The following is a 15,182-nucleotide window of genomic DNA, read 5'->3' as shown; positions in this document are numbered from 1 at the left end:
GGCTTTCGTATTTCATTAATTTAATTTTCTTTCTTTTTCATAACCTGACAGTTCTTACATTTTATCCTGACGATTAAATTTTGTGACGCAATTTTATTAGGGAGGGGGTGAATGTCTGCCCTAGTATGACGGAGAGATATGAGTAAAACAAAACATTTTGTGTTACGTATTTATAGACGGCCCCTTTTTATATGTTTATACTTGAAGGGAAATGTATTAACAAGTTAATAAGATCGACTGGATTTCGACAAAAATTAAAACTTAATACTAATAACATAATTATATTCCTTTGTTAATATTAATTTTGAAATTCCTTTCAAGCAAATATCCGTTTAATTTTTTTTTTGTGAATTAAAAATAAGCCATAACAGCTGATATCACATGCAAATGGTTTGTATATATTACTAGTGATGTTTTGGATATCCGTATCCGTATCCAAGGATATCCGTATCCGCGGATATCCGTACCCGCGGATATCCGACTGTATATCACATAATATACGTTTAATATTGTCTAACTATTTATACATATTATGATGATATAAAGCTTCACATATATTGTAGTCTTTAAGTACACAAGCCAAATGTAACTTACTGACCAATTGATTTACTGATTGAAGTGACTTAAATCTCGACTTATATACAAGCCTCGCCTTTATATATAGTTTAGGGCGTGCGAGGGCGCAAATTATAGATATATAAATATTAAAAAAACGAGTGTGCTTTAGACCACACGACTGAAGTAAAACTTCTTTTAGGCCTGCACTGTGTCTTAAATATACGTGACGTGACTGGCTTTGAGAGAAAGAGAGAGACAATGTGCACTCGCACCTATCTTGCTCCGTTCGCGTCATCCGATCACACTTTTTGTAACGCTCTCGTCACGCATTTAGCAGCTTACTCCCCAAGCCAAGTGTATGTAAAGAAGTTCTACTTAAAAAAAAAACTATGGATAGATTTTTTTTAGTCTTTAGTTGGACGTCACGGTACTAAAATAAGTAGCGTAAAAGAAGTTTGTTCCGCCCAAATACTTTTTATAAAAATCCAGAGCTAAATCTAAAGTTTTTATTTGGATTTTTTATGATATATACAGGTCGTGCAATTACAGTAGTAGGGGTTCGTCGGCTTAATGGTTGCGCTTTTCTTTTCAATTTACGGCCGCCAGAGCCATGACGATCGATGGGTATGCTGTGAAACGAAGACAGAAAATCAATTACAATCAAGCGTCACTCGTGACCGCACACATCGATAGCAGTGATGTGGGCCAACGTTGACAAGAACGAAAAGTTATGACACTCGTTCTAACTACTCGTTGCATGACCTGTATTTAAGACCGTATAATCCACCGTTAAAGACAGCACGTCACTAGTGACATTGACGTTTAAAGAGATCCTAATCTATGTTTTGTCTGTGCTTATTTGTTTTTTTTTACAAAAAAAAAAAATAATAAGTAAAATTAAATTTTGACACACAATATTACACTATAGGAGTAAGCTAAGCATAGCTGTGAAACATATCATACTTACGAGATTATGGCACCAAGTGCATTTAGATTATCCGATTAATGTAAGTTACACTAATAAAATTGTTCGAATTGTGAAGATTTTTTTCTTTAATTTTATTTTCATACTTGTAAAGTACCGTTTCGAGAATAACTCATTTCAAAAATCTGTACACTAGCAAAATTGAATATTTTACCATTATATATGATACATTATGTAATGATAGATATCGTATACCAAAATTCTTAGGAATACGTCATTTAAAGGTTGTTAAAAATATTTTCATTAGCTTTTAATAATAAATATGCTTTACACAGTTTTTCGTTTAACCGTGTAATATGCAGTAGATTAAATGTGCGCAACACGATTTTAAGCGTAAGTCTGAGACTCGTCTAAGAATTTCTTAGAAATATTTTGTACATATAAATAATAATTATTGCAACAACGTTAAAAAGTAACTTATTAAGATAAAGAAATCAAGAATAAACTTTTGTTTTGTGCAAATTTCGTAAAATGGCGGTTTCTTAGTCGCCATTTTGTGACGGCTTATGATAGGTTACATTTATACGGATTTATCTTGTAGAAATTTTTTATCAGACTATTATATTTGTTATATTTATATTTGTATACAGATTAACCTTATTGTGCTATTTTAACTTTTTGCTATGGCACAATTAAAAATACACAATAAGAAAATCTTTTTTCAATCACAAATCGTACGCCACTAAATTTAAAATTTATAAACATGAGCAAAGGTAACACTAAAATACTTTTTTACTAACAGTTTTACGGCCAGTTTCAATACTCTATCTCTGAATTTGCTGACTAGAGATAGAATTTTGATGTGGTAACAATTTGATTTTTAGCCTAATTTCGCTTCACCCTGAAATAATCCACTGATTTTTGGTATTATTTAAACTGGAATATCATGGTAATAAATCACTAATGTCGGAGTAATGATAGACGTAGCTCACGCTTCAGCCTGTAATATCCCACTTCTGGGCATAGGCCTCTTTCCCCATGTAGGAGAAGGATCAGAGCTTAATCCACCACGCTGCTCCAATGTGGGTTGGCGGATATGTTCCCTACTATGAGTAACGATCGCAGGTGTACATGATAACAACCGGGACCGACGCTTAACGTGCTCTCCGAGGCACGGTGGGGAGACCCACAAGGACTGCACAAACACCCAGACCACGGCAAACACCTGTATGGCCCATACAAATGTTTGTCATGTGCGGATCGAACCCGCAACCGCCAGCACAACAGGTACAATCCATGGCTGTAACCGTTGCGCGAACGCGGCTCAACTTCAGAGAAAAGTACTGTCAATTAGAGAAAGTATGTCATAGTATTTAGTCTTCAAAATATTTTTAAATATTCAGAAGATTTTCGGATTCCAGTTAAAATAATAAAAATCACTGCAGGTACAACTGTAATGTTAAAAATAATGATTTAAATTGACACGTACCGACATTTTTCTACTATATATAAAATATAAGATTGTAGTTTTGTGATCGACGTAAGTCTGAAGATTTGAAGATACCTTCGACTTCTATACAAAAGGTACTCTAAAAGACGTGCTCCAGTGTTAATAAGTATGTGTTAAAAACACACCAACGTAAATGTGTGTAGGTACAAATTTAGCTAAATTTATAATCGAATAAATATTATTTTGGTGTTGATATGTTGTTATTTTATTTATTTTGTTTCCACTTCAACCTCTTTTTCTCTTCTTTTTGATGCTATCACAAAAGTTCGTCTTGCAATTCTTTTTAACTTTAAACATTGTCAACTTTGACAGAAATGTCGTGTTGATGGAACAAACGCAGAACTAAGTTTAGATAGATTAGGTAATTAATTGGTTTAGTTCATGATGAGGTAAGTGTAATTGGTCAAAATAGTGGTGATGGAAAACGTGGTGGAGTGTGGTGCTTGTGGGGGGTGCGGGGCGTGTGGAGGGGGGGCGGCGTTGGCTGTGTTGGAGGATGTACAGCGAGCGCACCGCGACCGCGTCGACCTTGTTGATAGAATTGGAGGCGCTGACAAACTACAGGTTACTATTTTAAGAGTAACGGCGAAGTTACTTGTTGGTATTTCTCTGGAGAATCTAAATTTTGAGTCAGTGGTGTATTCGTTTAACTATGAGTAATTTATTAAAAAAAAAAATTTAAAATGACAAATCAAAAGTGCTTTTGAAGCCTACTTGATTGAAATAATTTTTGGTTGGAACACGAGTTACGGAGTAGTCTCAAAAAAGTTATTTTCGTTTTGAACATTAGACTAACAGAATAGTCACATTTTAAAATAGGCTTTTAAAGTAATAGATGTGAATGTTAGAGTGGATCATAGCTGGTCCGACAGACGTTGTCAGGTCTTATTAACTATTGCGTGAAGTTGAAATGATATTGCAGTTACGTTTTCTGATTTTTTTTGCAAACAGATACGTCCTGTTAAAAATTCGTCTGTGTTTGACAAACTTTGAAACTATAATTTTTAATAAATGATTAGAGGAAAGTGGAAGCTCTGCAGTCGTGGGTGAATGATCTGGTGGCCCAAAATACGCTGCTGGCGAGCACTGTCGAAGAGTTGGAGACGGAGCTTACATCGCGTCTGCTGGAGAAGAGACGACATGCTGAAGTAGGCCCTTAATATCCTGTTTTATTTAGTTTGCTCTTTGCGAGTAATAATAATAATAATTATTATTATCATCGTTCATTCACACTGACATACATACATCGATACACAGACAACTTAAAAACTAGACAAAAAAAAAACAAAATTACAAGATAACTGCTCCATTGAACTATAACCGTGTAGTTACTACAATTAATTAATTTGGAAACAATGTACATACCACGCATCTAAAATAAAACACAATAATTTTACAAAAAAAAAAAGAAAAAATTATAATAATAATAGATAAATGCCAGTTGAGAGTTGAGAATACAGAGTAGTTGATTGACTGTATCCAGAGACCAAATTGTATAAAGACTAGCATGAAATTAAGTCGAGTCGATGTACTTAACCATCATGTGATATTTTGGGCGAGTTCCTAATGCCTATTACATTTTTTCACTAGTTTTATCAAGGTGTGTCCGATTATTTATTATGATGATTTAATACAGTTCATTATATTAAAATATGACTTTAATTACAATAATCATGAAAATGAAATTAATTAATTAATGAAATAGTTTGAATATGTTGTCAGTAAAGTTTGATAGCTGACGGGAAAGTGATCTTGAACCACGTAATGAACAGGACTCGTGCAAGTCGACTGTCCCTACGTGCAGTATCAAAACTGAAAATTTTATATTTTTTTATTGCATGAAAAAATTACTTTTTATGTATATTTTCAAAGAAAAAAAGAGAAAATGCTAAAAAATACACATAAAATCACATTTTTCATGAGTTTATAGTCATTATGGATACTGAACAAATCATTCAGCGTAAAAAATGTAAAGTGCCTTTTTTCAATTTCGATATTATTTGTAGGGACAGTCGAAGTTATGGTCGATTTTTGGGCATAGTGATTTAGTTAGTGCATACTTTACTACCTAAGATCGAAAGTTTTCATCATAACGTTTTATATACAAGAAGATGTAAATTTTTACATTAAAACAAGTCGAAAATAAATTTATTCGACTTTTTAGAAGGTATTATTGACGTCGTGTAAACGAAATTTTGTAAGGATATATATTTCACTCGAACCACACATCACTATCCGTTGAGGAGATTGCAGTCTACGAAAGTCTATGAGAATTTGGTCTGCATTTGTCCATGCTTTATGAGATTTTTTCCATAGGGGAGAACTGTCGAAAAACTTAACTGATCAAGTTAATTTATTTTTATACGCTTGAGTATGATTTAAAACTAGGTTCTATCGAAGATAGCGGTCTAATTTATTACCGTATCACGATAAATTTATAAATAAAATACATTGGTATTTTTTTTATTAATTAATAATAAACTAAAATAAAAAATGAGATTATGAGGCGTACACTTTTGGATTTTCCAAACTTTCTGAGTAATATGAAGGATTACGACTGCTCTAACTCTCATTATGAAGTAAATTAAGGTGAGCTGGCTATACCCCCAAAACCCAGTACCATATCTACAATCCTACCAATTCTATTAAACAGGAGAAATAGTCTTTTCAGTAGTGGGATATAGTGGGATATTACAATACCTATCAATTATTAGGTTGGTTTAACAGAGTACAATATATTTGCGATGAAGTTGATCAGACTATAAATTCGGGCAGATAGAGATCGAGCTCCGGGCTGAAGCAGAGGTCCTGCGCAGGAGACTTGCCCGTAAGGATTCTGACCTACGCGGCCTCTTGGAGGTCCTGCGCCGTTTGAGGGAGTTTGACTTCTACGCGATTGATGGCATACACTTCAATGAAGTTACCGAGTCTGATATATTTGGATCTGCGTTATGGTTAGTGACCTTACGAATATCTACATAGACTATGGTACTTTTTTAATAATTAGCAGTTTGAAATCCAGGCTAGATGTGAATCTTGCTCCCTCTTGTTATCCTAAATGTAAATACCTCAATTGGCTTTTGTGAACATGAGGTCGAAATTCGAAAATGCTGCTTGAAATATGGTATAGATTACATTTGTTCATTCTTTTGGCTTAGTTCAATCCAGAATGGATGCGAATCTTGCTTCCACATCTTATCCTATATTTTATTTAGTATCGAATTAGCTCTTGTATTACATTATGTGGTTGGAACCGTAGAGGTATGTACCGTACCGTAGAGGTATATTATTATGTCATAATTTTATTTACAGGAAAAAGTCTAAACTGGAACAGGGTGATGTCCAAAGCGACAACGTAACGCAAAAATCGAAGAGAGAAAGAAAATTTTATAAATTATAGTGACTTTGTAGTGAATTTTTTTTAAATATTTTATTTTTCGATGTTATTTATTTTATTTATTTTTTATTATTAATAAATTTTATACAATTTTTATTGTTTACTTATTATAAATTAAATGACACTACACGCTTTGTTGTCCTTTAACAACAATGCGTTTATATACATTGATTGATTACAGGCACTTTATATTTTAGCAAAGAACAGGATTTTATTATAAAAGCTCAACTCAAAAGCTCTCCACACTACGACAAAAATCTATATAACCAGTGAGTGTTTTTAGCCCCTCCCCCCATTCGAAAATCATATAATATATCCGGCAATTTTTTGTTTTGCGGACCATTTGGCGTCCGGAATAGCGGCCGGAGCATGATACCCCCTCCTACCCTCCCCTTACTACGCCACTGTATATAACATATAAAACTATTTGTCATATCAGGGGAAAGAACTCGCGAGTTAGTACAACATCTAGTTGCAGCTCCAGTACCATTGAGTCAACATGTTATAAAATATATAATACTTCCATTACTCACTGTGACCTAATTTCTGTGGATACATTTTTAATTAAAAAAATCTGATAGTCACATGCCCGTTATGGGGAAACCGCTAGATGCCGGGATAGATGGTTATTCTTTCTTAAAGTTCGCACGACATTAGCTTGAATTCTGGGTTAAAAAATTAGTCTATTTATAAGAAATAAATTGTCAAGAAATATAATGTCGATAAATACTCGTATTACTATGAAGAAAATTCGAAGTCTCAATTTAGAAACTTAAAGTATGAGCTTACTTTTTGATTTTTTAGTAATATGTGAAATGATAGAGTGCAGTAGGAAATATCCTGCTTAAGATCTGGAGCAGCCCATCTGGGGCAGTACCTCGACAGAAGATCACAGCTAAATAATACTGCTTTCAAGCAGTGATGTGTTCCAGTGGTGATTAAGGTTACCAGAGCTCCTGGGGGATTGGGTTTAGAGTCGGCAATGTGTTTGCGATGTGTCTGGGATTGCAGATGTCAGGGGAGGATTTTCCTTATGTAATTATAAAAAATAAATAAATTATTTGTTCTACGTCAAAAACTACTGCAGTAACGGTTTGAGATGCAACACAATGTACTAATATCAAAAATGCATAATCTTGGCGCAGCAAATGACTCTTCTTACAGACCGTACAAATGTTGGTTTAGGTCTGGACGTTTATTTCTGTATTGTCTGTGTTGGGGACCCCTGACACAGGATATCTTATTGGGGAAAAGGGTCCTACTTGATGTCCTACTATGTTCTGTTACACCAACTCGTATTGGGTATCATTGCTTAAGTAGATACCAAATATTATAACATTTTAGAAAGTTTAATATGTGTCTGATATGAATATATATTTAGGTACATATCGTATTATAGTTTATAATATTATGTATTGTTATAGAAAGACAAGAATAAAGTGATGTGCGACAAAGTGAACGAGATCAAAATAATGAACGATTCTCTGAAGAAGGAAAACGCGAATAAAGAAAGGTGATTTAATACTTATACGAAAAAAAAAAAACTGTTCGCTGCAGGAAAAAAATCGTTTACATACAAATAAATACAAAAAGGAACGGTCGCTTTCGACACAGTATGGATAGTCTCAAAAAATTTCAGTTTTTATTAGCTGTGTTCCTGTTGGTGAGTAAGGTGACCAGAGCTCCTGATTGGAGATAGGGTCGACCACGCGCTTGCGATGCTTCCGGTGTTGCAGGCGTCTATGAGGTAATCGCTTACCATCTCAGGTGACTCGTACGCTTGTTTGCCGATCTAGTTGTACGAGTACATATATAAATAAAAATTCCTTTATACAAACTTGTTAAAAACTTTAGATGCTTTAGATGATTTAATGATAGCTTTAAATCAATTAATACTTAAATGATTGTTATTGTTGCTAGAAATATGAAAAAGTATTGTCTTTATTGTTTTTAGAGAAATTAGAAGATTAAATAAGGATATTGAACACTACGAGCAGACGATAACATCTCTGAGGAACGAACTGGCCATCAGCAATTTTCGTACACCGTGTGTATTTACTGGACGTTATTAGTGTTTTTGTAATAATTTAGTTTTGAATTTTAATTGTTTTTTTTTTTAATTAATAAATCGTCAACTATTCTTGTGAAACTAAATACAGCGGTTCATTATCATCATCACTACAGCCTATTGTAGTCCACTGTTGGACATAGGCCTCCACAAGTTCGCGCCAAAAATGGCGTGAACTTATGTATGTTGCCCATAGTCACCACGCTGGGCAGGCGGCTTGGTGACCGCAGAGCTGGCTTTGTCGCACCGAAGACGCTGCTGCCCGTCTTCGGCCTGTGTATTTCAAAGCCAGCAGTTGGATGGTTATCCCGCCATCGGTCATCTTTATAAGTTCCAAGGTGGTAGTGGAACCGTGTTATCCCTTAGTCGCCTCTTACGACACCCACGGGAAGAGGGGGTGGCTATATTCTTTACTGACGTAGCCATACAGCGGTTACCACTAGGAAAATGTCGTCCCGTCGATTACGGATAGGAATAGTGATAACCGTTTGTATGTAATAGATTTGAAAATAGGTAGACACTTGAAGTTTATCGATAGTAATAGAGTTTTTTTTTAATTTAAATATAGGTGTAGTGTTATGAGTTATTAGAAAATATTGAATGTTTTTAGCGATGTACCGAAAAAGGACGCGCAGGTGATGGCTGACATATGTTGTACGAATAAGCACGAGGTAAAAATGTATTCAATTATATGTTTATATTGGTCCAAACATGTATTTTAGTTATTAATTAATATATAACTATTATTTTTTTTTGTATTAAAATATTAATTGTTAAGATTACCTATGTTTCTTTCTATGTAAGAAATACTTTCTATAGATCTATATATATAAAGATGGTACTACTACTACTCCTACTACTACTACTACTACTACGAAGGTATGATTTAGTGTTTGGTGACAGTGCAACGAGGAGCCGGTGAAGGAGTCCGAGATGGCGACGCAGGAGCACCCGATGTACCAGGAGCGCATACATCAGCTGGAGCATAGTGTAAAGGCACGATTGTAGTTTATTGGTTTGGCAGAAGACAGTTTGCTATCAATTTCTTGGAAAATGAATCAATTGTTGAAAAAGAGAACACCTTTCACTGTACTACTGGTACAGCATGGCAGGTATGTCGGCAAACAAGTGTACGGACCACAGAATAGTAAGCGGTTATCGTACCCTATAGACGTCTGCAGCACCAGCAGCATCGCAAGCTCGTTGCCGGCCCTACCCTCAATTCCCCTCGAAGCTCTAGTCACCTTGCTCACCACAGGAACACAGCCCTGATAGAGAGCATATTATTAAGCTGTGATCTTCTGTAAGGTCGAGGTACTTCTCCAGACGGGCTGCTCCAGATTTTGAGCAAAGTAATCCTGCTGTGCACCTCGATGGAAGTTTATTATTATCGATTATTTCCGTTGGTACTAGGAATGCATACATGGGTAGGAGTAACTTAAACGTAATTCACTTAGGGGTCGTCAAAACAACTAAAAACGCCCTGCAAATTTAATGTCTGTCTGGATTTTGTTATAATAATGCTTGATTTTTCAAAATTTTATTAAATTACTAGCTTTACCCCGCGGTTACACGCTCATTAATTTGAGGTAAAATTGCCCATAGCCTTGCCGGTAAATGGGCTATCCAACACAAAGAGACTTTTTCAAATCTAACCAGTAGCTTAAACAAACAAACTTACCAGTTTTATAATATCGGTATAGATGTATAGATTTGCTCGCAAAAATGGTAGCCTTTAGGTAATGGAAAACCTTTTAGTTATTTCATATCTACCTGGACGTTAAGTCCTCACACTCGGTCTACACGTTTTTTCCCACGTAAATTCCAATTTTTGCTGGAATTCTGAGATAAAAAGTGTCCTATATGGTGCTCCACATTAATCTCTACCTTCTAGTGAAAGTCCCATACAAATCGGTTCAGCCGTTCCGAAGATTAGCTAGGACAAACAGAAAGATAGACAGATAAGAATTTTAAAATCGTTTGGTTTGTGTTTTAGTATCGTGTAAATAACTAAATGCACTCAATAAAACACAGGTACACATTGAAATCATAGGTAGACACTTCAGTTTTATATATATTGGTTTTAAGAGTAACCTGTATTTAAAAATAATTTTCTGAATTTTTTTTACATTTTGCACAAAATAAGACATGTGATTTTTGCAATATATCAATCCCATCAGGGCTTAAAAAGTATCAAGATTCGTGGACGACCCCTAAGTGACAACGGTAAGCCATTATAGCTACTAACGCAAATAGGAAAGCATACGTGGGTAAGAGTGTCACAAACATAAAACAGTGCACGTACTCGTAGTCGTCGAGCGAGTTGCTCAGTCTCCGTCAAACGAACGCGTCCCTCCGCGAGGAGGTTCGTGCGTTGCAACGCGTGTGCGCGGCTCTGGACGAGCAGGGCCGGCTGGCGGCGCTGCGGGCCGCCTTCAAGGACGACGTCATACATGAGATGCGGAGGCAGCTGAGGCAGGCCAAGTCTAAAGTGAGATACTATATGTAATAAAAGGTTGTCCAAAAAATAATGGGTTGTCTATAAAATAAGAGGTCGTCCATGAGATGTGGAGACAGCTGAGGCAGGCCAAGTCTAAAGAGAGAATATAAATAAAAAACGATTGTGCTTTAGACCACACGATTGAATTAAAACTTACTTTACTAAACTTTAGTTTTAAACTTTAGTTGCTTCTACAGTATGTAATATACGGAACGTAACTCTCTTTCTCTCTCTTTCTAACTTCACAAACTTATATCTCCCTCTCAACTTCCGTTCGCCTCACTTCATTACACTTTTCGTAACGCTTTCAAGTTTTACTTCAATAAGTAGTTGTCCGTAAAATAGGGTTCATCCACGAGATGTGAAGGCAGCTGAGGCAGGCCAAGTCCAAAGTGAGATAATATTCAATCTGTAGGGCGCTAAAGCTGTTCTCTATAACTCTTCAACTGTCTGTAATATAATAAATATATATTATCTTTTTTAGAAGATACCTTTGCCTATGAAGAGAATAAGCAACGTCTCAGAATTTCCTCTGAGACATGGAGTTTAGCTCCAGTTGTTTTTCTTCGACCGATGATTTGGTAGACTACTTTTAATAATTGAAAATTTGAAACATCAATGGTGTCACACTCAATGCATGTGGCCTATTTTGGCTAAAAGAAGTATTATTTAAAGATTTTCTTACAATGTCTTTCTTCAGCTGTTATTCTCAAATGAGGCTTAATTATCAAAAAATTTATTTATAAAATATAACACTATTTTATTTGTCAGCTCAGAGAAGTCGCAGAATCAAAAAGCCTCAACACTAACAAGGGCCTGCATCACGATATCCAACACAAAACGTCCGCGTCTTACGATTCACTGACCATTGCGTGTGTTCAACAACAACCTCGTCGAAATGGTCGAATTAGACCAGACATGGATATGAACATCAACTGGGACAACAATAGCGCAATATGCGATGGTTCCGGAGATGATGCGTCTTCGAAGGCTGAGTGAATTTGATTGCTTAGAATAAAGATTGCTTTGATAATTATATTTGTTTTCTTTGTGAATTTACGAATTTCTTTTGTTGTAAAGTATTTATGCTCTAAAAGGTATAAAATTTTCAAAAGTTTTTAGAAGTTGGTTATACTAGATTGGCTGTTGTTGAGGAACCACAGTATAAGGGATTCTGTTTAACCTTTGTTTTTCTTTAATATAAGACGGAATCCTTTAAATCTTATTTAATATTGATTTTTCAATTATTTTGATGAAAAAAACTTTAGTGCAAAGTAAAAAAAAATCATTGAGTCATCATAGATGCGATTTTCACCTTTCGCTTCAGCCTGTAATATCCCACTACTGGGCATAGGCCTCTTTTCCCAAGTAGGAGAAGGATCTGAGTTTGATCCACCACGCTGCTCCAATTTTTCACCTTATTTTACTTTTTCACCTTACCTTAATTTCACCTTATTTGATTTTTTTTGATTTGACTTGATTTTCACCTTAGCTTAATTAAAAAAAATAAGGATATGTACCTATTGTTGAACATTGTAGGAAACTTTTTGGCAGACGCTTAGCCGTATTTAGACTATCATGAACATATTATTGGCCTAAAAAAGTGAGAGGACATGAATTATAAGGATTTCTTGAAAGTGCCAAAGGTTTTTTTTTGTAATTCGTTTAAATGCGTCTCTATATTTGAATAACTTATAATTGACGGTAAGTCATTTATGTTTGGACCAATACAGTTAATATAAATGTATTATTAGTTTTATATAGATTACAAATTTAATCCTAAAATATTTCGGTCCAGTCAGGAATGGTAACGTCAACGCCAAACGTGAGTCGAGAAGAGAAAATGGATATAAGGAATTACAGCGATGTTTCTATAATAGAAAGAGTAAGTTAAACCGACACTTTTAGTGATACGGGTCTTACCGATAAGTAGTCTATTGGTGACCATGGTGTCTGCAACGTTGCTCCAATTCAGGTTGGCGGATATATTCCGTACTATGAGTAACGATCGCTATCAGGTGTACATGATAACAACCGGGACCGACAGCTTAACGTGCTCTCCGAGGCACGTTGGGAAGACCCACAAGGACTGCACGAACACCCAAACCACGGCAAACACCTGTATGGCCCATACAAATGTGTCATGTGCGGGGATCGAATACAATCCATGGCTGTGACCATTGCGCCAAAGCGGCGTCGCTTATAATATGCATTTAAATCGCGCAAGTTCTATTGAAATCCATTCAAGAGTCGCAGTCAAGATACAGATGAACAGACAAAAATGAAAAAAAAATATACTATATCGATCGTAGACTCCCTCGAAAACTTTGATTTTAAATATTTTCAACTGTAGATAATTTTAATTTTTAGTCTCCTTCACCACCCCTGCTCATATCAGACAGCTCGATAGACCTCCGAGGAGTTTCGCAGAAACTTGAGATATGTGGAACGAAATGCGACTGTGACCCTCACGCCTTAGACGATAAGAGGAATAAATCTAAGATCCTGAACAAAAGTTTAGCTAAAAATATTGAGGAGTTCAATTCTGGGTTCGTACCTACTTTGAAAATTTTATTTTTATTATTGTCCTGAATATATGTGTAACTAGGTTTGATGGGACTACATTTTCTTACCCCAATTATTTATCCCAAAATATTTTGAAATATAGCTCACCAATTCATTTTAATTCCAATATAATTTCAGTTTCGCTTTTTCGCCGTTTCTATTTCGTGTCCTATATATATTGTCTGGAAGAGAGTTAAGACTGCCTTTGTACGTCTTTCATTTTATATTACTATTTTAATGTTTCTTTTAATGGTGTGCAGTAAAGAGTATTATTATTATAGCGCTGCTGTCAACAGAATATCTATAGCCCTAAAAGCCTTAGCTACTTTAGTCACAATAGGGTCACAGCATTAGTTTAGTCTATCTCTATCTATTTATCTATCTATTTATCTATCTATATCTATATATCAAAACGTTGTCTGGAAGAGAGTTAAGACTGCCTTTGTACATCTTTCTTTTTATGTTACTATTTTAATGTTTCTTTTAATGGTGTGCAGTAAAGAGTATTATTATTATAGCGCTGCTGTCAACAGAATACCCTTAAAAGCGTTAACTACTTTACTCACAATAGGGTCACAGCATTAGCTTAGTGCAGGCTATGATATTCTGTATAGTTGATTTCAAACGTGCTACTCTAAGTTTGGATAATATATTTCTCACATACGATCACATACGTACGATGATTCTTACATATAAGTACGATAAGGTTAAGATATTTGCCTCCGTTTTTAGAAAAAAAAACTCACAATTACTCTACATACATAATATATCATTTTATCGATAATTGCTTTCTCTATCGGCATCAACAACTATTTTTTTTATTGCTTTTGTTTTTGTTAATTAAATAATCATTAAAATTATTGACATATATTACGGTTTTAATGTTGAAACGTCAAAATTATTGAAGGTCGGAAAATTATCATTTATTCAATTTTAAATCAACTCACGTATTGACACGCACGGGTATAGCTAGTATTTGTTATTATGACATTCTATTTAAAAACGTTTAAACACTAACTTATATGCTTATATACTTATTAACATGTCCTGTTAGAATTTTCAAAACTAGATAATAGAAACAGTTATGATACGATTTTTTCATAATTTTCAGGGAAATAAAACAAGAGCAAGAACACGCCTCGCGCGCACAAGAAGTAAGCCTTATAATGTATTTTACCATTTATCATGTAGCGCCATCTATCTCGCGACATACGAACTAGAGAAAACTGACGTATCCTACATCGCGCTATCAAAGTTATCAGAGCGATTGAGTATATATACAAGAACCTGACAACAACCGTGGGGGCAGTAGCCCTCCAGTTACAACACCCGTCTGGTCGGAGGATCCTCCCTTTTCAATGGCGGACGAGGAATTTTACACCCTGTTCCTCACACGCTCCCCAAAATCATAAAAATAAACAATTTAAAGGATTCTAAATTTAGCCTTACTCGCTTGCCCAAATTTCACACGGGAATTTAATGTCGAATTCCCTCCAAATTTTCATTATTATCTAGATTTCATTTAATGATTATTTTCAAAAATCAATTAATTGACAAAGTAATACACTGCTTAGTATCATCTCATGCTACGATACACAGGATTGTAACAATAATTATAAAGTTTAATAACACACACACACACACACACACACACATACA

General features: G+C 35.1%; 1 protein-coding gene across 1 annotated transcript in view; it reads left to right on the top strand.

The window, feature by feature from the left end:
• The first annotated feature begins 3,410 nt into the window (after positions 1-3,410).
• Positions 3,411-15,182, top strand: part of LOC123669678 (girdin-like) — a 31,957-nt gene continuing 20,185 nt past the window's right edge. Inside the window, exons 1-13 of the mRNA XM_045603269.1 lie at positions 3,411-3,557; positions 4,013-4,141; positions 5,769-5,947; positions 6,306-6,328; positions 7,334-7,425; positions 7,815-7,903; positions 8,345-8,437; positions 9,069-9,129; positions 10,770-10,949; positions 11,730-11,948; positions 12,757-12,843; positions 13,329-13,507; positions 14,635-14,677. Coding sequence (XP_045459225.1) covers positions 3,411-3,557; positions 4,013-4,141; positions 5,769-5,947; positions 6,306-6,328; positions 7,334-7,425; positions 7,815-7,903; positions 8,345-8,437; positions 9,069-9,129; positions 10,770-10,949; positions 11,730-11,948; positions 12,757-12,843; positions 13,329-13,507; positions 14,635-14,677 — 1,521 coding nt within the window. The remainder of the gene's footprint in view (positions 3,558-4,012; positions 4,142-5,768; positions 5,948-6,305; positions 6,329-7,333; positions 7,426-7,814; positions 7,904-8,344; positions 8,438-9,068; positions 9,130-10,769; positions 10,950-11,729; positions 11,949-12,756; positions 12,844-13,328; positions 13,508-14,634; positions 14,678-15,182) is intronic.

Source organism: Melitaea cinxia, chromosome 3 (genome assembly GCF_905220565.1).
Source record: "Melitaea cinxia chromosome 3, ilMelCinx1.1, whole genome shotgun sequence".
In the NCBI taxonomy this organism is placed as follows: domain Eukaryota; kingdom Metazoa; phylum Arthropoda; class Insecta; order Lepidoptera; family Nymphalidae; genus Melitaea; species Melitaea cinxia.
Note: the sequence above shows the minus strand (reverse complement) of the source record. Positions and strands in the feature narration are given on the sequence as shown.